Source organism: Convolutriloba macropyga, chromosome 3, assembly GCF_964194025.1.
Source record: "Convolutriloba macropyga chromosome 3, txConMacr16.3, whole genome shotgun sequence".
In the NCBI taxonomy this organism is placed as follows: Eukaryota; Metazoa; Xenacoelomorpha; order Acoela; family Convolutidae; genus Convolutriloba; species Convolutriloba macropyga.
The window spans coordinates 42838090-42859428 of NC_134470.1; the positions used below are offsets into that span (position 1 = coordinate 42838090).

General features: G+C 39.8%; 1 protein-coding gene across 2 annotated transcripts in view; it reads left to right on the forward strand.

Moving 5' to 3' along the window:
- Positions 1-10096, forward strand: part of LOC142336215 (cytochrome b-c1 complex subunit 1, mitochondrial-like) — a 313919-nt gene extending 303823 nt beyond the window's left edge. For both annotated transcript variants that reach the window (XM_075384885.1, XM_075384884.1), the window contains exon 4: positions 9324-10096. In XM_075384885.1, coding sequence (XP_075241000.1) covers positions 9324-9950 — 627 coding nt within the window. In that variant the 3' untranslated portion in view covers positions 9951-10096. The remainder of the gene's footprint in view (positions 1-9323) is intronic.
- Positions 10097-21339: the final 11243 nt, after the last annotated feature.

A 21339-nucleotide genomic window follows, 5' to 3' on the forward strand; every position in this document is an offset into this window, starting at 1 on the left:
AGTTCATCTACAAGCCTGCCTCTTCTACCATCCAACTCGTCAAATGTACGACTCTTCATCCACCATCCTCCCTCTTCAATTACTATCCCCATAGTCAAATGTACGACACTTCATCCACCATCCCCCTCTTCATCTATTACCCCAATAGTCAAATGTACAACACTTCATCTGTCATCCCCCACCTTCTTCTATCCCAATAGTCAAATGTTCGACATTTAATCCGCCATCCCCCTCTTCATCTATCCCAATAGTCAAATGTACGACACTTCATCTACCATCCACCCTCTTCATCTACTATCCCAATAGTAAAATGTATGACAATCCATACACCACCCCCTCTTCATCTTCTATTCCAAAAGTCAATTGTACGACACTTCATCCACCATCCCCCCTCTTCATCTACTATCCCAATAGTCAAATATATGACAATTCATCGACCACCCCCCCTCTTCATCTTCTATTCCAATAGTCAATTGTACGACACTTCATCTACCATCCCACCTCTTCATCTACTATTCCAATAGTCAAATGTACGACAGTTCATCTACAAGCCTGCCTCTTCTACCATCCAACTCGTCAAATGTACGACTCTTCATCCACCATCCTCCCTCTTCAATTACTATCCCCATAGTCAAATGTGCGACATTTAATCCGCCATCCCCCTCTTCATCTATCCCAATAGTCAAATGTACGAAACTTCATCCACCATCCCCCCTGTTTATCTATCCCAATAGTCAAATGTGCGACATTTAATCCGCTATCCCCCTCTTCATCTATCCCCATAGTCAAATGTACGACACTTCATCCACCATCCCCCTCTTCATCTATTACCCCAATAGTCAAATGTACAACACTTCATCTGTCATCCCCCACCTTCTTCTATCCCAATAGTCAAATGTTCGACATTTAATCCGCCATCCCCCTCTTCATCTATCCCAATAGTCAAATGTACGACACTTCATCTACCATCCACCCTCTTCATCTACTATCCCAATAGTAAAATGTATGACAATCCATACACCACCCCCTCTTCATCTTCTATTCCAAAAGTCAATTGTACGACACTTCATCCACCATCCCCCCTCTTCATCTACTATCCCAATAGTCAAATATATGACAATTCATCGACCACCCCCCCTCTTCATCTTCTATTCCAATAGTCAATTGTACGACACTTCATCTACCATCCCACCTCTTCATCTACTATTCCAATAGTCAAATGTACGACAGTTCATCTACAAGCCTGCCTCTTCTACCATCCAACTCGTCAAATGTACGACTCTTCATCCACCATCCTCCCTCTTCAATTACTATCCCCATAGTCAAATGTGCGACATTTAATCCGCCATCCCCCTCTTCATCTATCCCAATAGTCAAATGTACGAAACTTCATCCACCATCCCCCCTGTTTATCTATCCCAATAGTCAAATGTGCGACATTTAATCCGCCATCCCCCTCTTCATCTATCCCAATAGTCAAATGTACGACACTTCATCCACCATCCCCCCTCTTCAACTCTTATCCCAATAGTCAAATGTACGACACTTCATCCACCATCCCTCCTGTTTATCTATCCCAATAGTCAAATGTGCGACATTTAATCCGCCATCCCCCCTCTTCATCTATCCCAATAGTCAAATGTACGACACTTCATCTACCATCCACCCTCTTCATCTACTATCCCAATAGTAAAATGTATGACAATCCATACACCACCCCCTCTTCATCTTCTATTCCAAAAGTCAATTGTACGACACTTCATCCACCATCCCCCCTCTTCATCTACTATCCCAATAGTCAAATATATGACAATTCATCGACCACCCCCCTCTTCATCTTCTATTCCAATAGTCAATTGTACGACACTTCATCTACCATCCCACCTCTTCATCTACTATTCCAATAGTCAAATGTACGACAGTTCATCTACAAGCCTGCCTCTTCTACCATCCAACTCGTCAAATGTACGACTCTTCATCCACCATCCTCCCTCTTCAATTACTATCCCCATAGTCAAATGTACGACACTTCATCCACCATCCCCCTCTTCATCTATTACCCCAATAGTCAAATGTACGACACTTCATCTGTCATCCCCCACCTTCTTCTATCCCAATAGTCAAATGTTCGACATTTCTTCCACCATCCCCCTGTTCATCTACTATCCCAATAGTCAAATGTACGACACTTTATACACCATCCCCCTCTTCATTTACTATCGCACTCATCAAATGTACGACACTTCATTCACCTTCTCCCTCTTTATCTACTATACCGATATAGTCAAATGTACGACACTTCATCCACCATCCCCCTGTTCATCTACTATCCCAATAGACAAATGTACGACACTTCATCCACCATCCCCCTGTTCATCTACTATCCCAATAGTCAATTTTACGTCGCTTCATCCACCATCCCCCTGTTCATCTACTATCCCAATAGTCATATGTACGACGCTTCATCCACCGTGCCGCCTCTTCATCTACTATCCCAATAGTCAAATATATGACAATTCATCGACCACCCCCCTCTTCATCTTCTATTCCAATAGTCAATTGTACGACACTTCATCTGCCATCCCACCTCTTCATCTACTATTCCAATAGTCAAATGTACGACAGTTCATCTACAAGCCCGCCTCTTCTACCATCCAACTCGTCAAATGTACGACTCTTCATCCACCATCCTCCCTCTTCAATTACTATCCCCATAGTCAACTGTACGACACTTCATCCACCATCCCCCTCTTCATCTATTACCCCAATAGTCAAATGTACGCCACTTCATCTGTCATCCCCCCTCTTCATCTATCCCAATAGTCAAATGTACGACATTTCATCCACCATCCCCCTGTTCATCTACTATCCCAATAGTCAAATGTACGACACTTCATCCACCATCCCCCCTCTTCAACTCTTATCCCAATAGTCAAATGTACGACACTTCATCCACCATCCCCCCTGTTTATCTATCCCAATAGTCAAATGTGCGACATTTAATCCGCCATCCCCCTCTTCATCTATCCCAATAGTCAAATGTACGACACTTCATCCACCATCCCCCTCTTCATCTATTACCCCAATAGTCAAATGTACGACACTTCATCTGTCATCCCCCCTCTTCATCTATCCCAATAGTCAAATGTACGACATTTCATCCACCATCCCCCTCTTCATCTACTATCCAATAGTCAAATGTACGACACTTCATCCACCATCCCCCCTCTTCAACTCTTATCCCAATAGTCAAATGTACGACACTTCATCCACCATCCCCCCTGCTTATCTATCCCAATAGTCAAATGTGCGACATTTAATCCGCCATCCCCCTCTTCATCTATCCCAATAGTCAAATGTACGACACTTCATCTACCATCCACCCTCTTCATCTACTATCCCAATAGTAAAATGTATGACAATCCATACACCACCCCCTCTTCATCTTCTTCCAAAAGTCAACTGTACGACACTTCATCCACCATCCCCCCTCTTCATCTACTATCCCAATAGTCAAATATATGACAATTCATCGACCACCCCCCTCTTCATCTTCTATTCCGATAGTCAATTGTACGACACTTCTTCTACCATCCCACCTCTTCATCTACTATTCCAATAGTCAAATGTACGACAGTTCATCTACAAGCCCGCCTCTTCTACCATCCAACTCGTCAAATGTACGACTCTTCATCCACCATCCTCCCTCTTCAATTACTATCCCCATAGTCAAATGTACGACACTTCATCCACCATCCCTCTCTTCATCTATTACCCCAATAGTCAAATGTACGACACTTCATCTGTCATCCCCCCTCTTCTTCTATCCCAATAGTCAAATGTACGACATTTCATCCACCATCCCCCTGTTCATCTACTATCCCAATAGTCAAATGTACGACACTTCATACACCATCCCCCTCTTCATTTACTATCGCACTCATCAAATGTACGACACTTCATTCACCTTCTCCCTCTTTATCTACTATACCGATATAGTCAAATGTACGACACTTCATCCACCATCCCCCTGTTCATCTACTATCCCAATAGACAAATGTACGACACTTCATCCACCATCCCCCTGTTCATCTACTATCCCAATAGTCAAATGTACGTCGCTTCATCCACCATCCCCCTGTTCATCTACTATCCCAATAGTCATATGTACGACGCTTCATCCACCGTGCCGCGTCTTCATCTACTATCCAATAGTCAAATGTACGACACTTCATCCACCATCCCCCTCTTCACCTCTTATCCCAATAGTCAAATGTACGACACTTCATCCACCATCCCCCCTGTTTATCTATCCCAATAGTCAAATGTACGACACTTCATCTACCATCCACCCTCTTCATCTACTATTCCAATAGTAAAATGTATGACAATCCATACACCACCCCCTCTTCATCTTCTATTCCAATAGTCAATTGTACGACACTTCATCCATCATCCCCCCTCTTCATCTACTATCCTAATAGTCAAATATATGACAATTCATCGACCACCCCCCTCTTCATCTTCTATTCCGATAGTCAATTGTACGACAATTCTTCTACCATCCCACCTCTTCATCTACTATTCCAATTGTCAAATGTACGACAGTTCATCTACAAGCCCGCCTCTTCTACCATCCAACTTGTCAAATGTACGACTCTTCATCCACCATCCTCCGTCTTCAATTACTATCCCCATAGTCAAATGTACGACACTTCATCCACCATCCCCCTCTTCATCTATTACCCCAATAGTCAAATGTACGACACTTCATCTGTCATCCCCCCTCTTCTTCTATCCCAATAGTCAAATGTACGACATTTCATCCACCATCCCCCTGTTCATCTACTATCCCAATAGTCAAATGTACGACACTTCATACACCATCCCCCTCTTCATTTACTATCGCACTCATCAAATGTACGACACTTCATTCACCTTCTCCCTCTTTATCTACTATACCGATATAGTCAAATGTACGACACTTCATCCACCATCCCCCTGTTCATCTACTATCCCAATAGACAAATGTACGACACTTCATCCACCATCCCCCTGTTCATCTACTATCCCAATAGTCAAATGTACGTCGCTTCATCCACCATCCCCCTGTTCATCTACTATCCCAATAGTCATATGTACGACGCTTCATCCACCGTGCCGCGTCTTCATCTACTATCCAATAGTCAAATGTACGACACTTCATCCACCATCCCCCCTCTTCACCTCTTATCCCAATAGTCAAATGTACGACACTTCATCCACCATCCCCCCTGTTTATCTATCCCAATAGTCAAATGTACGACACCTCATCTACCATCCACCCTCTTCATCTACTATTCCAATAGTAAAATGTATGACAATCCATACACCACCCCCTCTTCATCTTCTATTCCAATAGTCAATTGTACGACACTTCATCCACCATCCCCCCTCTTCATCTACTATTCCAATAGTCAAATGTACGACAGTTCATCTACAAGCCCGCCTCTTCTACCATCCAACTCGTCAAATGTACGACTCTTCATCCACCATCCTCCCTCTTCAATTACTATCCCCATAGTCAACTGTACGACACTTCATCCACCATCCCCCTCTTCATCTATTACCCCAATAGTCAAATGTACGCCACTTCATCTGTCATCCCCCCTCTTCATCTATCCCAATAGTCAAATGTACGACATTTCATCCACCATCCGCCTGTTCATCTACTATCCCAATAGTCAAATGTACGACACTTCATCCACCATCCCCCCTCTTCAACTCTTATCCCAATAGTCAAATGTACGACACTTCATCCACCATCCCCCCTGTTTATCTATCCCAATAGTCAAATGTGCGACATTTAATCCGCCATCCCCCTCTTCATCTATCCCAATAGTCAAATGTACGACACTTCATCCACCATCCCCCTCTTCATCTATTACCCCAATAGTCAAATGTACGACACTTCATCCACCATCCCCCCTCTTCAACTCTTATCCCAATAGTCAAATGTACGACACTTCATCCACCATCCCCCCTGTTTATCTATCCCAATAGTCAAATGTGCGACATTTAATCCGCCATCCCCCTCTTCATCTATCCCAATAGTCAAATGTACGACTCTTCATCCACCATCCTCCCTCTTCAATTACTATCCCCATAGTCAACTGTACGACACTTCATCCACCATCCCCCTCTTCATCTATTACCCCAATAGTCAAATGTACGCCACTTCATCTGTCATCCCCCCTCTTCATCTATCCCAATAGTCAAATGTACGACACTTCATCCACCATCCCCCTCTTCATCTATTACCCCAATAGTCAAATGTACGACACTTCATCTGTCATCCCCCCTCTTCATCTATCCCAATAGTCAAATGTACGACATTTCATCCACCATCCCCCTCTTCATCTACTATCCAATAGTCAAATGTACGACACTTCATCCACCATCCCCCCTCTTCAACTCTTATCCCAATAGTCAAATGTACGACACTTCATCCACCATCCCCCCTGTTTATCTATCCCAATAGTCAAATGTGCGACATTTAATCCGCCATCCCCCTCTTCATCAATCCCAATAGTCAAATGTACGACACTTCATCTACCATCCACCCTCTTCATCTACTATCCCAATAGTAAAATGTATGACAATCCATACACCACCCCCTCTTCATCTTCTATTCCAAAAGTCAACTGTACGACACTTCATCCACCATCCCCCCTCTTCATCTACTATCCCAATAGTCAAATATATGACAATTCATCGACCACCCCCCTCTTCATCTTCTATTCCGATAGTCAATTGTACGACACTTCTTCTACCATCCCACCTCTTCATCTACTATTCCAATAGTCAAATGTACGACAGTTCATCTACAAGCCCGCCTCTTCTACCATCCAACTCGTCAAATGTACGACTCTTCATCCACCATCCTCCCTCTTCAATTACTATCCCCATAGTCAAATGTACGACACTTCATCCACCATCCCCCTCTTCATCTATTACCCCAATAGTCAAATGTACGACACTTCATCTGTCATCCCCCCTCTTCTTCTATCCCAATTGTCAAATGTACGACATTTCATCCACCATCCCCCTGTTCATCTACTATCCCAATAGTCAAATGTACGACACTTCATACACCATCCCCCTCTTCATTTACTATCGCACTCATCAAATGTACGACACTTCATTCACCTTCTCCCTCTTTATCTACTATACCGATATAGTCAGATGTACGACACTTCATCCACCATCCCCCTGTTCATCTACTATCCCAATAGACAAATGTACGACACTTCATCCACCATCCCCCTGTTCATCTACTATCCCAATAGTCAAATGTACGTCGCTTCATCCACCATCCCCCTGTTCATCTACTATCCCAATAGTCATATGTACGACGCTTCATCCACCGTGCCGCCTCTTCATCTACTATCCAATAGTCAAATGTACGACACTTCATCCACCATCCCCCCTCTTCACCTCTTATCCCAATAGTCAAATGTACGACACTTCATCCACCATCCCCCCTGTTTATCTATCCCAATAGTCAAATGTACGACACTTCATCTACCATCCACCCTCTTCATCTACTATTCCAATAGTAAAATGTATGACAATCCATACACCACCCCCTCTTCATCTTCTATTCCAATAGTCAATTGTACGACACTTCATCCACCATCCCCCCTCTTCATCTACTATCCCAATAGTCAAATATATGACAATTCATCGACCACCCCCCTCTTCATCTTCTATTCCAATAGTCAATTGTACGACACTTCATCTACCATCCCACCTCTTCATCTACTATTCCAATAGTCAAATGTACGACAGTTCATCTACAAGCCCGCCTCTTCTACCATCCAACTCGTCAAATGTACGACTCTTCATCCACCATCCTCCCTCTTCATTTACTATCCCAATAGTCAAATGTACGACACTTCATCCAGCATCCCCCTCTTCATCTATTACCCCAATAGTCAAATGTACGACACTTCATCTGTCATCCCCCCTCTTCATCTATCCCAATAGTCAAATGTACGACATTTCATCCACCATCCCCCTGTTCATCTACTATCCCAATAGTCAAATGTACGACACTTCATACACCATCCCCCTCTTCATTTACTATCGCACTCATCAAATGTACGACACTTCATTCACATTCTCCCTCTTTATCTACTATACCGATATAGTCAAATGTACGACACTTCATCCACCATCCCCCTGTTCATCTACTATCCCAATAGACAAATGTACCACACTTCATCCACCATCCCCCCTCTTCATCTACTATCCAAATAGTCAAATGTACCACACTTCATCCACCATCCCCCTCTTCATCTACTATCCCAATAGTCAAATGTACGACACTCCATCTTCCACCCTTCTTCATCTACCATCCGACTCGTTAAAATGTACGACCCAACCCAGTGCTCCCAAATTTTCCCCTCCAGAACCTCCCTGCTTGAAGGCTTTGACCTGCCGCAGTAATCGCATTTCCATGCATCGCTGCTTTTAATTTGATATAATTAATTCATCGTCAAATTTAATAATTCGATTTCTTTAAACAAAACCTTTTCAGAGCTCCATAGTTCATTTGATTGCAATACAACAATCATTTTCAATAAGAAATGAGACGGCATGGCGCCAATACCACAATATTTTTTTTCCGCAACCCTTCCCTGTGTTCTTTTTAACCAACCCACCAAATTTGACACTTATTCTATTCTCTTGCAATTCAAGCGGAAAAAAATGATTTTCAAAAGCCCTCGAAGAAGAGATGAAACGTTTCAACAAGACACATAAGACCAACCAAAGAATTCCCTTTAGAGGAAATGAGATAAAAAAAGAAATTTGGGATTCGAAAATGAGCTATAAGAAAACATGAAATCAAAAAACAAACCATGAAAAAATGAAAAAAAAAACAACTTTTCATTTTTATGATGCATTTTTATGTTGATTTGCTCCCAGCATGACATTACCTTAAAAATTAACCAATATAACACCTAGCGCAGTAATCTATACCTTTAGTTTTGAATAAGGAGGTCCCGGCTTCAGCTTTTTTAAACAACCTTAGTATCACGCCTTAGCTTTTGGTTGAATTTCAGTTAATACCTCTGCCGTTTATTTGCCTATAAAAAGCACCTCTATTAACCCAGAAATTAACTAAGGCAGAAATCAGAACGTTTTTACCTTGTACCGGCACCTCGAAAAACTTGGTAAAAACACTGAATGAAATCCTTAAAAGATAGGAACACCCCCAGCAAAGCTCTTTAGTATGGGTGACGCCAAAGTTTTTTTTCTTTAACTGAGTTGATGTTTAGGTTCAACACCGTGACGACGATCTGCCTCTTGCTCACGTGGCCATGGGCTTCAATGGCTGTGCATACGACAGTCCCGACAGAATTCCACTCAGGCTTTTGGCCGAAGTCATGGGTGCACACGATAAATCCGACGGAGGTCTTGGCCAGGGCTTGAACACTTTGGGCAAAGCTGTTCAGAATCCCGATAGTGGATTATATTCCGTTACCTCATTTTCACACTTTTACAGTGATTGTGGCTTGTTCGGGAACTATTACGTCGCCGACGCTGAGAACTTGTATGATGCTGGTCTGTTCGTATGTCATTTCTGGCGGAATCAATGTCTCAATTTGATAGAAAGCAACTTAATGAGAGCCAAGAGGTCTCTAAAGGGAAAAGTAATTGATGACATCTACAGCCTTCCCGCGCTACAAGGCAAATTAGCGCAAGACTTATTTTTCGGTCCTGGACACCCAGAGAGTGTTGAAGAAACGGTGGATAAAATAGAAAGTTTTACTGTAGATCAAATACAGGCCGTAGCTGTTGAATACATTCGAGATCAGGAGTTTGCCAGATCTGCTTATGGGCCGACTGAAGGTGTATTCGACTATAACCAAAGCATAGATGCACTGAGAGGCTACAGATGGTAGAGAAGAGTAGTTGATGATTTTACAATGAGAACTGCATCAATAGTTGAAATGTAACTGACTCTACTGAAGACTATTTAAATCTGACTACTCGTTATTAACAGATGTACTAGTGTAATTGGCCAATTTAGGATTAAATTTTTGATTGAGTGGTGATTAATTGCTCTCAAGTTTGAAGCAATAATTGTAACCGTGTGTGTCTTACGACTCGAAGTTTTTGTATTACACAGGTTTTGTACAATCCAAAGATCTGGATTGTGTTGGTGCGCCGTCTTTTTTGTAAGATTTGTTCTTAACTTAGTATTTTTTAATAGCCGCCTCAGCTTCTCAGCCGGCTATTATAGCGCTCCTATTTTTTTACAGAAGAATTTGAATTGTATTTTTTGCTGTATTCTTTGCACACATTTTCATAATATTTGAAATCAGATTGGAGTAGTGATTTTCGATCTTTTTTTCGATTTTTTTTGGATCCATTTTTCTTTAAATGGTTTTCCGAATCCATAGTTCATTCTGGGCCTAGTTTTTTGTTTGGACCAAATTTCCATTTCTCGCTAGTGGTTTTTTTTGACATGTGGCATTTAGACATTGATTTTCTGATTTTTTTTAAAATGGTTCACCCAATTCATACATAGTCCGTTCTAGGTCTAGGTTTTTTGTTTAGTCAATGGAAATTCTTTGAATTGTACGTCAGGACTTGTCCTGCTATGTTTTTACAATTCAAAGAATTTGAATTGTATTGGGGCGCTGTCTTTTTTTTTTAAGATCTGTTCACACATTTTCATGATTTTTGAAGTCAAATTGGAGTGGTGATTTTGGTCACGCCGAAACAGGAAATGGAGCGAAAAAGCGAGTGGTTTTGCGGCGTGAATTTTTTTTCGCTCTAATTTTAAAGTAGAGTGAGAAAATGGTGTTTGAACAAAAATTCGCTTTCTCGTTAGTGGTTTTTTGTTCACATGCGGCAATTTCACTTTGATTTTTACTGTTTTTTCGATTTTTTTGATCGGATTTTTTTTCTAAATGGTTTTTCCAATCCATTCATAGTCCGTCCTAGGTCTAGTTTTCTGTTTAGTCAATGAAAATTCTTTGAATTGTACGTCAGGACTTGTCCTGCTATGTTTTTTACTTCGTCGAATAAAATTTTTTCGCTTTACCTTAGTTCACAGCTTGTTCAACATTTTGCGTGAAATCTATTTGACTTCTCTAGGCTAGTTTCACTCTTCTCTCATTCTGCTAAAAGTGTTTTTAGACAGCAGTTGCGCAGCAAATCAATTCAAATTGACGAGTCAGTATCAAAAAACGAAATCAGAAATAGTAGCAGGATAATCCCATACAGCCCAGTTTTATATGCCTTTTACTCGAACTTGGTTCTTATAAGTCTTAGTTACCATCTCTAATGCTTATTAGTATTGAAAATAGCTCCTGTATCGTGTCACTATGAAACAGGAGTATGATCAACTACAAAATAACATCAAAATAGTTTGCACTTTAAAATCGTTTTTCTACAAAAATTTTTTTTCATTATTTTACTCTTTCAACCCCAATCATGGTTTTGAGAATCAACGGCGGCTATTTTCCGGTTATCTGCCGGGTATGTTTGTGGATTTGGTGCTGTGAGAGTGACAGAACTTAGAATTTTTTGATTAAAACTTGGAAAGGTAAATTGATGTTAAAAAAATTTGTGAACGCTTTCAAAATTTTTGTGATATTTTTTCAACTATGAATGTTTTTCTAGTCTACTGAGACTAATAAACGACTGAGACTAATAAAGTTCTGAAAAGTAAAGTGATTAACCTAACTGAACACTGAGCGAATGTTACAAGATTGTGTATATTTGATCAATTTTTGCTCCAATGTAAGTGTTACTAATAGCCGCACAGCGATAGGTGGGGCTGTAATCGGCCTTCTCTTGTTTTTCTTTACAATGCAAAGGATTTGAATTCTAAGGGGGGTTCTTTTTTTAAGAGCTGTTCACGCATTTTCTTCATTTTTGAAGTCAAATTGGAGTTGTGATTTTGGTCCCGCCAACACAGGAAGTGAACAGAAAAAACGAGTGGTTTTGCAGCGTGAAATTTTTTCACTCAATTCTCAAGAAGAATAAGAAAACCGTGCTTGAAGACAAAATAGCTTTATCTTTTGTGATTTGTTGTTCACGTGCGGCAATTTGAATGGTTTATACTGTTTTTTGATTTTTCTGATCGGATTTTATCAATCCGAAATTTTTTCCCAATCCATTTATTCGGTTAGGGTTTTGTTAAGGCAGTGAAACATCTATTCATTCGTGCATGCAATTTAAACTGAATTGTGCGCGTGAAAATTTTTGTTCATTGGCGTGATTAGGTTTTTGGTCACACGTGATCCACATCACTCTCAAAAATGACTTCATCACTCTGAAGTTCACTTTTCGTTACTGAAATTCAAAAACAGTCAACTGGGTGTGTCAATTTAATTGAAGGTTACTTGAGAGCACCTAGTAGGAGCAGCAATAGCACAAATTTGTCAAAACTAACCTCTCAGCATTTAAGAAAAGTTTTTCGTCTGTTTCTTTCACTATTTTTGTAGAGCTACAGATATGTGAAGCTATCTTGGCTATTTTCTGGCAATCTGCCAATTACGTTCAATCCTAATCACTTAGAAGAAACTTTGATGTGAAGCTCCGATTTGAAAAAACTGCATGGGAATGAATGGTGAACAAAATAACGTGACTATTGCACGAAAAATGGGTGTAAAAACGTGTCTGAAAATTTGCTAAAAAAAATTTTATATGTTCTTTATGGTGTCGGTAATGTGTATTGTGTTGGCTAATTATTATGAATTTTTATAAAATTAAAGGGGGAAGAAAGCCTGAATCGGGCGTTTGAGGTGGTTTTGGAGTCATTTTTGGGTCAGAAAGTGACCGACATTTATTGAAGAATTTGGCGTTTTGCTATGGTAAAGTTTTAGATAGTTCCAGTTTTTCGGTCAAGAAGCAGTGCTCTAGACTTTTCAAATATATACAAAAATTGGTTCATTTATTTTTGTTGTGGAGTGTGGTGTGTATTAAATGTTATGTACTGTGGATTGTTTACTCATTTTCGTATTTTTTTATTTTAAAAATGCAAAAGTTGTGCAAAAATGCCGTTTTTCGAGGCAATGATATAGAAAAAATGTTTTTTCCAGTCAAAAAGGAAATTGCAAGAAAGTGTTTGGTACGTTTGATAAAAGAAATAATAATGTTTTAGGTGAAATTGTGGGAACAATAAAAACCCGAGTAAAATTAAGTAGACGCTGCTACATTGAAGCGTCTTTTCGTAAATTATTTGATTATTTGTGACACAACAAAAATTAAACCTCTGAGTGAATAGTATTGGAGGTTTCACAGGCATTTTAAAAATCTCTTTGAACTGTTTATGTATCATTCCAATGCATGCTAGAAAAAATAGAGTGGGGCTCCAACAAAACGTCACTAAATTTGAGATTTAGTTTGACTGCTAGTTTCAGCACAATAGTGATAGAGTAAAACTTACAACCCTTTTTTCTAGAACTTGTTACTTGATGAAATGATCCACGTGAACGTAGCATAAGATTATGAAATTTTGTTAACGATCTATCTACTCAACAGAAAAAAAATCACAAACACAAACAAAATCAGCAATGATATTGAGTTAGCTTTCTTATGTGAGCTCGATTCTTTGTTTCTTTGGTCAAAACACTTGCTTACGGGCGGAGCCGGAAAGTTCAAATACGTTTGACGACTTCAGTAGCTTTCTTGATTGCCTTACAATGGAGTCTATTACGCCATAATCGTTTAAAAAACGTTTTGTACACCATTGTCTAATAAGCCGGTGTCAAATACAGTCTCTGAGACGTAATACGTCACAAAGGCAGCATCTACTGAGCTTTCGTGAGACCTTTCTCAAACTGAAATGGCTGAATAATTTAAAAGACGCCAATATAGAATCGGTTACACCGTAGGAGACTTGTAGCGCAGTGGTAAGTGTGGTTGGCCATGGATGGCGAGGTCAGTGGTTCGAATCCCGGTGGGGTCCAGGTTTTTTGCACCCATAAAAAATTGATGTACTGTGGATTAGCCTTTAGTATGGTAGCGCCGGTTGAAGTAATTCATTTGAATCAATTCCTTTGGTTGTAGAACTTCGATAAAAAAAAACAGAACATCTGTTGTTAAACTATTGGAACAATTGTACTTGATGATATTTGGAGTAGAGAAAATGAAAATTTAAGCCAAAATGCAAAATTGAGTTTATTAATTGCTCTTGAACGCAGTTCATAGCAATTATTGTAAACTTATATGTCTTTTTTATGCAAATTTTTTGCTTGACCATTTTGGGCTTTTCTAGAACATTCTTTGACTTCTCAAGTGACTTTTTGACGCTTTTGTTCATCATTTTTGAGTGATCTCTAGTGATCTGAAGTCAAGCTTGTTGCTAATATAAAATCGGTTACAGAGTAGGACAATTGGTTGACTTGAAGCGCAGTGTTTGGTGCGAGTGGTCATGGATCGGGAGATCAGTGGTTCGAATCCCGGTTGGGGCCCGGTTTTTTGCATCCATAAAAAATTGATGCACTGTGGATTAGCCTTTAGGATGGTAGCGCCGGTTGTAGTAATTCATTTGAATCAATTCCTTTGGTTGTAGAATTTCGATAAAAAAACAGAACATCTGTTGTTAAACTATTGGAACAATTGTACTTGATGATATTTGGAGTAGAGAAAATGAAAATTTAAGCCAAAATGCAAAATTGAGTTTATTAATTGCTCTTGAACGCAGTTCATAGCAATTATTGTAAACTTATATGTCTTTTTTATGCAAATTTTTTGCTTGACCATTTTGGGCTTTTCTAGAACATTCTTTGACTTCTCAAGTGACTTTTTGACGCTTTTGTTCATCATTTTTGAGTGATCTCTAGTGCTCTGAAGTCAAGCTTGTTGCTAATATAAAATCGGTTACAGAGTAGGACAATTGGTTGACTTGTAGCGCAGTGTTCGGTGCGAGTGGCCATGGAGCGGGAGATCAGTGGTTCGAATCCCGGTTGGGGCCCGGTTTTTTCGCACCCATAAAAAATTGATCTATACTAAAGACCATGAATTAAATTGCTTCGCCTGTCGTTCAAGAGCAATTCTTCCGACATTTGTCGGTTTATGCTTCTAAAGTCTGCTCCCTCCATTCTCGGTTTTTTTGTTGTCAAATATTCTCACTTAGCAGTGTGTGATAACCCTGACTATGGGGTACAATCGTGCTGTGAATCCACTTAGATTTAGATGTATGGATTCGAGGTACGAATCCAAGTTTCCAGCTTCAAATGGATTGTTACTTTTAGAATTGACTACAATCGCGGTGCGAATGCAGACAGATTAAATGATGATGGATTTCTCCTTCAAATCCGCTAAGATTTTATCTAGTGGAAAAGAGATTAGATTGCGAACGACTGAATTCAATAAGAAGATTCAAAAGAATGAATAGTTGAGTAAAAGTGGGAGGTGTGAACAGTATGAAATAATGACTTTTTAGTCGGCGGTAATTTATAATTATGTGAACATTGACTTTTAGTTTTACAAGGACAAGTATAAAATAATTAAGTACATTTTACTAAATGAGAACTAAATTATGGTACAACCGTACCACATATCCTGCGCTGAGCGGAAAATTTTAAACTGCATCAGTATAAAATTTAGAATAATATTAAAATATGTACTGGTTATTATAGATAGTATACATAGTGAGTAGCGATAAATGAGTGCCGTAGGATTAATGTAATTGAGTCTCGAATGTAAGAGAAAACTAACATAACGGAAACTGACAACATATGCAGTAAATTTTATGCACGCGATATAAATTAATGCACAAACGTGATGCGAATCCATCCAACTTTATAATACGCGAATTAGCGTTACAAATGAAACATCAAATTAAAAGAATGTAGAACTAACACACATGGAGAATTGAAATTGAACAAAAACATGAAATTAATGGAAAAGCAGGGCAATTCCAAAATGATTTTAACAATTACAGATTGGAAATAAAGATTGGAAGTTAACAATGAAAGTTTGAAATAGTTTTAGTTTAAATTTGGTTTTCCGCATCGAATACACTCATGCTAACTTCCCGAGCGTAATCTTTGTAATTGTACTCTTCAGGAGACCAAGTTCCCACTGGTGGTGGTGCAGAGGGGCTTGCAATCGTCAGTTCATAATCTGTATCAGGAACTGGCGGCCGTGTAGCTTCTTCATGAAGAATTGTCTCAATCACCGGATTTGTTCGTTTCGGTTTCTTGGAAACCGGAGCTGTTGAGTCGTCACTAACCAAATTGACCGAGCTTTCGAATGCGTAATATTCTGGGGCTCGTCGGTTTCGTTTAGTACTAGTATTTGATGGAGATGTGGTTGAAGACGTTACTGAAGGGGCAGCAACAGACGATGCATTTGATGTGTTCAGACTCACCGATGTGTGACGTGACCGTTTTCCTCCGGCTTGGGGCTTTCGTGGTTTTCGTGCCAACATTGCTTTTGAGATGTTACTATTTGCAGATGACACGCCCGATGCTGCATCTGACTGTGTTGGGCGGTGTCGAATTTTGATCTCCCCGCGAAACTTCTTTAAATCCTTCGTGTGCTGTGCGATTTTTTCTTCCGTGGTTTTGTCGTATGGGAGGGGTCGACGTTGCGCATATTGCCATAGTTCGGTATTCCTTTCGGCGCGAGTACCGAATTTAGCAATATCGCTATTGCGAACACTTACTTCGGGTACTCCTGGCTCTTTGATGACGGTTGTCGTATCTGATGTACGAACAACCGTACTTCCTGGTGCCAGTGTTTCCCAAAGACCGCGAAGGTCTCGTTTGGATCGTTTAGTCACCTTGCGAGCGAGCTTCAAATCCAGTGACTTTTCCGATCTGGGGATGGGGTTATTTAGTTTTGGGTGTAATATGAAGCGAGAGACAGATTTGTTGTGTTCGCCGTTGTAGCGGCGTCCGGCGTCAACTTGTGCTCTTTGCATTGCTTCCTCAATTAGAATGTCGCTTCTGTCTCCCGTCACCCATCCATTGTCATCGAGGTAGTCCTCAACAGGGACAGTATCGGCGTCTAAATAGTGGTGAAGAATGTTTTCATATGACAGATTAGATGATTTAGGTGTTGTACTTATATTACTTAGTGGTGTGTTTGGCTTTCGTCCAAAATGTGCTTGGAAAGGTGTTACATTTGTAGTCTTTTGTTTACATATACGTAATTGATATACAATTGACTTTATTGCTTCTTTAATTATGAATGTTTTATTTCTATTGTCTAATTTCATGCAGCCTAAGCGTCTTTTAATTGTTTGTATCAAACGCTCCACTAATCCTATGGCTCTATGATCGTTTACAGGGGCAGGTAGTAATTTAATATTATGTTGTTTGCAAAAGTATTTAACTTTGTAACCTATTAAACATCGTGCTTGATCAAGTCTAATATTTCGGGGAACACCGTGGATTTGAATGTAATCGTCTAAAAATTTTAGTACTTTTGGTCCATTTGCTTTATCAAATACTTCTACAGAAGGATATTTGGAAAAACGATCAATACATGCAAGAAAATATGTATCTTGATCTTTTTCATTCGTGATAGGCCCTCCAAAGTCAATCTGTATTTCTTCATTGGGTTCTGTACATGGCAATAAAGGTTTCCAATTAGACGCCGGAATAACAGGTTTAAGGTTCTTACCAATATCAGTGCAAGTCTTGCACGTGGCCGCTTTATTTAGAATTTCGCGGTGCATGTACGGCCAGAACGCGTATTGGCCAAGCGTTATCATCCCCCAACTTCCTGGATGCGTTAAGTGGAGGCTTTCCAAGACCGCGTCTTGAATGGAGTGTGGAATCGCAACGCGTTCGTCCACACAAACACATCCCGAGCGGACGTGCAAGTCTCGCCAGTACGAGAATAGGTACGGGTTGACTTCCTTGCATCTCTGGGGGTCATCTTGAAGTATGCAATCTCGTACCTCCTTCAGAACTGCGTCCTTGCTGGTCAGTCAGTACTGCCAGAAAGCCTTTTGTGAACAACTGTGTCAAGTTGTTCTCAAACACCTCTTCTTTAGACAATTCTACACAAGGGGAAAGGTGTCCATCATTTGAAGATCGAGTCGTTCCTGAATTTGGAGTGGATTGAAATGTCACTCGGCGGTGAGTAGGGGGAGTTTGCGGGTTTCGGCTGTGTGAAGGAGAAGTACTCATTTTGTGGTTTTCAATTACGTGGATATGAGTTTGGTTGGATTTAGTTTTTAATTGTGACTGGATTTGAGTTGGATTTGTACTGGTATTAGAATGAGTTTGCAGTTGTGCTGCGTGTGCAGAGTATTTAAGAAGCAACTGATTTGTGTTTCGATTAATGGCAGAAAGCAAATTGGAATAGTTTGTTGAGCGAGGATGTGAGGCACGTGTGGAATGTGTGTTAATGACGCTGTTAAAGTGTCGTGATTGGCAGGTTTGTGGTGTGGTATTTACATAAATTGCTGCAATTGCGTCACGAATGCGGGTAATTGTTGCTACCGCAAATTCTTCGTCATATTTGTTTGTAACTTTTGCTTTTTGATTTGGTTGGCGAGAAATATAATCTACCAGCCCCATTTTTGCACCAGGGATATGTTCAATGTTAAAGTCAAATGGTAAAAGACGATCAATCCATCGCGTTAACTACTATTATAAGATTTGTTTGATCTATGTTCTTTCATGATTGAGAGTAATGCTCGATGATCTGTGATGATTGTAAATGATTTGCCAAATAAATTATATTTAAAATATTCGACGGACCACGCAACACCTAGTAATTCAAGTTCGTTAATGCTATAACGTTCCTCATTGGAGGTAAGGAATCGAGAAGCAAATGCAACTGTATGCCAACCTGTAGGTGAACGTTGTTCTAATGCTGCTCCTAACCCTGCTCTAGAGGCATCGCATTTGATCCGCGTTTCCAAGTGAGGATTGTAGTGTGTGTTTTCTGTGGCGTTTGCTACTCTATTTTTAATTGCTTGGAAATGTGTGTCATGTTCCATGTTCCAAATGAATTTTGTGTTCTTTTTTAATAATGGACAAAGAGGATGACATAATTGGGATAAGTTAGGAATGAATTTACCAAGGTAGTGTACAGAACCTAAAAATGATCGGAGTTGTTTTAAATTTTTAGGTGCTGTTAGTGATGCGATTGCCGCTGTTTTTGACTCAAGTGGAGCTATTCCAGATTGACTGAATTTATGTCCCATCCATTCTATTTCGGTTTTTGCAAAATGACAATTAGGTATGTTGATTCGTAGATTATCCTCATCTAATTTTTGTAAGCACTGATAGACAATTTTTAAGTGGTCTTCTTTGGACCCACGGCTAACCACTATAATGTCATCTAGAAAGCAGTAAGTATTTTTTAGTCCGACTAAAGTATAGTCCATTACTTTTTGGAAAGCTGCTGGCATATCAGTTAAACCGTAGAAACCTGTAATGAACCGATATGTTCCCGTTCTCTCACCGCTAATAATATTAAAGTTACAATGTCCGGCCGTTTCCGGGTCTAATTTAAGTTGGCTGTATGCGTACTTCAAATCCAGTGTGCAATAATATGCTGTTTCTTGTGATGCGGATGTGTTTAAGTTTTGCTGAATTGTGTCAATCAAATTATCAATATTTGGCATTTGATATTTGTTTTTGTGAATAGACTTATTTAAAATTTTTGAATCTAGAGCTAATTAAACTGTTTTATCTCTTTTAACTGTAATAACTATAGGTGAGATGAAATTTTTGTCAGAACAACTGTTTAATTTTATGATGTGTTTTTCATCAAGTAATTTTTTTAAGTTCTATATTAACTAATGGTTGTAAATCAATAGGTACTCGTCTTCCTTTTTGATGAGTAGGTGTAAATTCACTATGAAATGTAGACTTTACTGAATGTTTTAAAGATTTACCGACACGGGTGATGAGTTCAGGAAAGTCAAAAGAAATCTGCCGCTTAATTGGGCATTGATTTTGATCAATGTTTGCCACTAGTTTTGATTGGATTACTGAGAAACCTAGTTTTGGGAAAAGATCTCGTCCAATGATCGGTCGGTGACCATCTTCAACAACAGTTACATCAACATCTGTGGCTATCCAGTCGTTACACTTTATTGATGTCTTGATTATACCTATTATCTTGATTATGTCATTGGAGAAAGTTTTTAAATCGTGTATTTCAGGAGACTGTATCCAATAGCTATCTTTGCATTCCGATACCACTTTGTCTGCTAGACTTTTGTTAACGATCGTACAAACACTTACTGAATCCACCAATGCTTTCGTGCTTGTATTTCCAACTCGAATGTCCAAATTTACGGGTTCTACCTCACGGGTGTCAGTTTTGTATGAAGTTGCCGCTACACAATTATCATCGTAATCATCGTAGTCTGAATCGTAATTGGCATCGTATATGCTCTTTTGTTGTAGGAGTTTGCTAATATTATTTACTTGTTCGGTTACTGATGTCGTGGTGCCGACTGTAGCCGCTTCCGAAATTGAGTCATCTACGTAATTTACTCGAGATCTAGGTTTGTTAGCTTGGTTTGGTTTTCGACAAACCTTAGCGAAATGGTTAGAGATTCCACAATTTTTACATATTTTCCCACGGGCGGGACAATTTTGTCTATGAGAGGGAGTCCAACCATACCCACAATTTGGACAGATTGTCGGTTTTACGAATTGATTTGTAGATGGTCGCTTTCTATTCCACGATCCTTGGACATTGTTTATCGAATGAACTTCATTAGTTGAATTGGTTGTTGAGGTTCCAGAGATTTTTAGTTGTGTTTGTATGCCCATTTCGATACTGATCGCAACTTCGAGAGCTTTTTTAGGTTCTCGTGTTTCTTTTAGCAATTCTCTTTGGATTTCTCCATCTTGCATGTTAGCGATAAACACATCCCGTATTATCGATTCCTCACGGCTTCCTAAATCACAATTTAGGGAAAGTTCTCGAAGGCACCCGTAGAACTTTTCCACTGGTTCGCCTTTCATTTGTTTTCGAGATAAGATTGTATATCTGTCAAATGTAATATTCCTTTGTTTGGTGAACACTTCATCAAGGCATTCCCAAAGAACTTTCGTGGTCACTCTGTCAATTTGAATACTTGATTCCTGTGAACCAAAAATTCGTCTCCCTTCAACTCCCAGGCTGAGATACGTTAGGGATACTGCTTTACTGTCGCAGTATTTCCAAGGCTTTTCCCCACATAGTATGCCAACAAGTTCTGCTTTCTGGCATCGGTTAAGCCATGAGTTTTTTAGCTGTTCATTCCTAGTACGTCTGTCTTTTTCGCTTTGAGCAGTGCTGTTTTGAACGTCCTCCTCGTAGATGGGTTCTGGAGGTAGGGTAACTTTGTCTGGGGGGTCGTCAAGA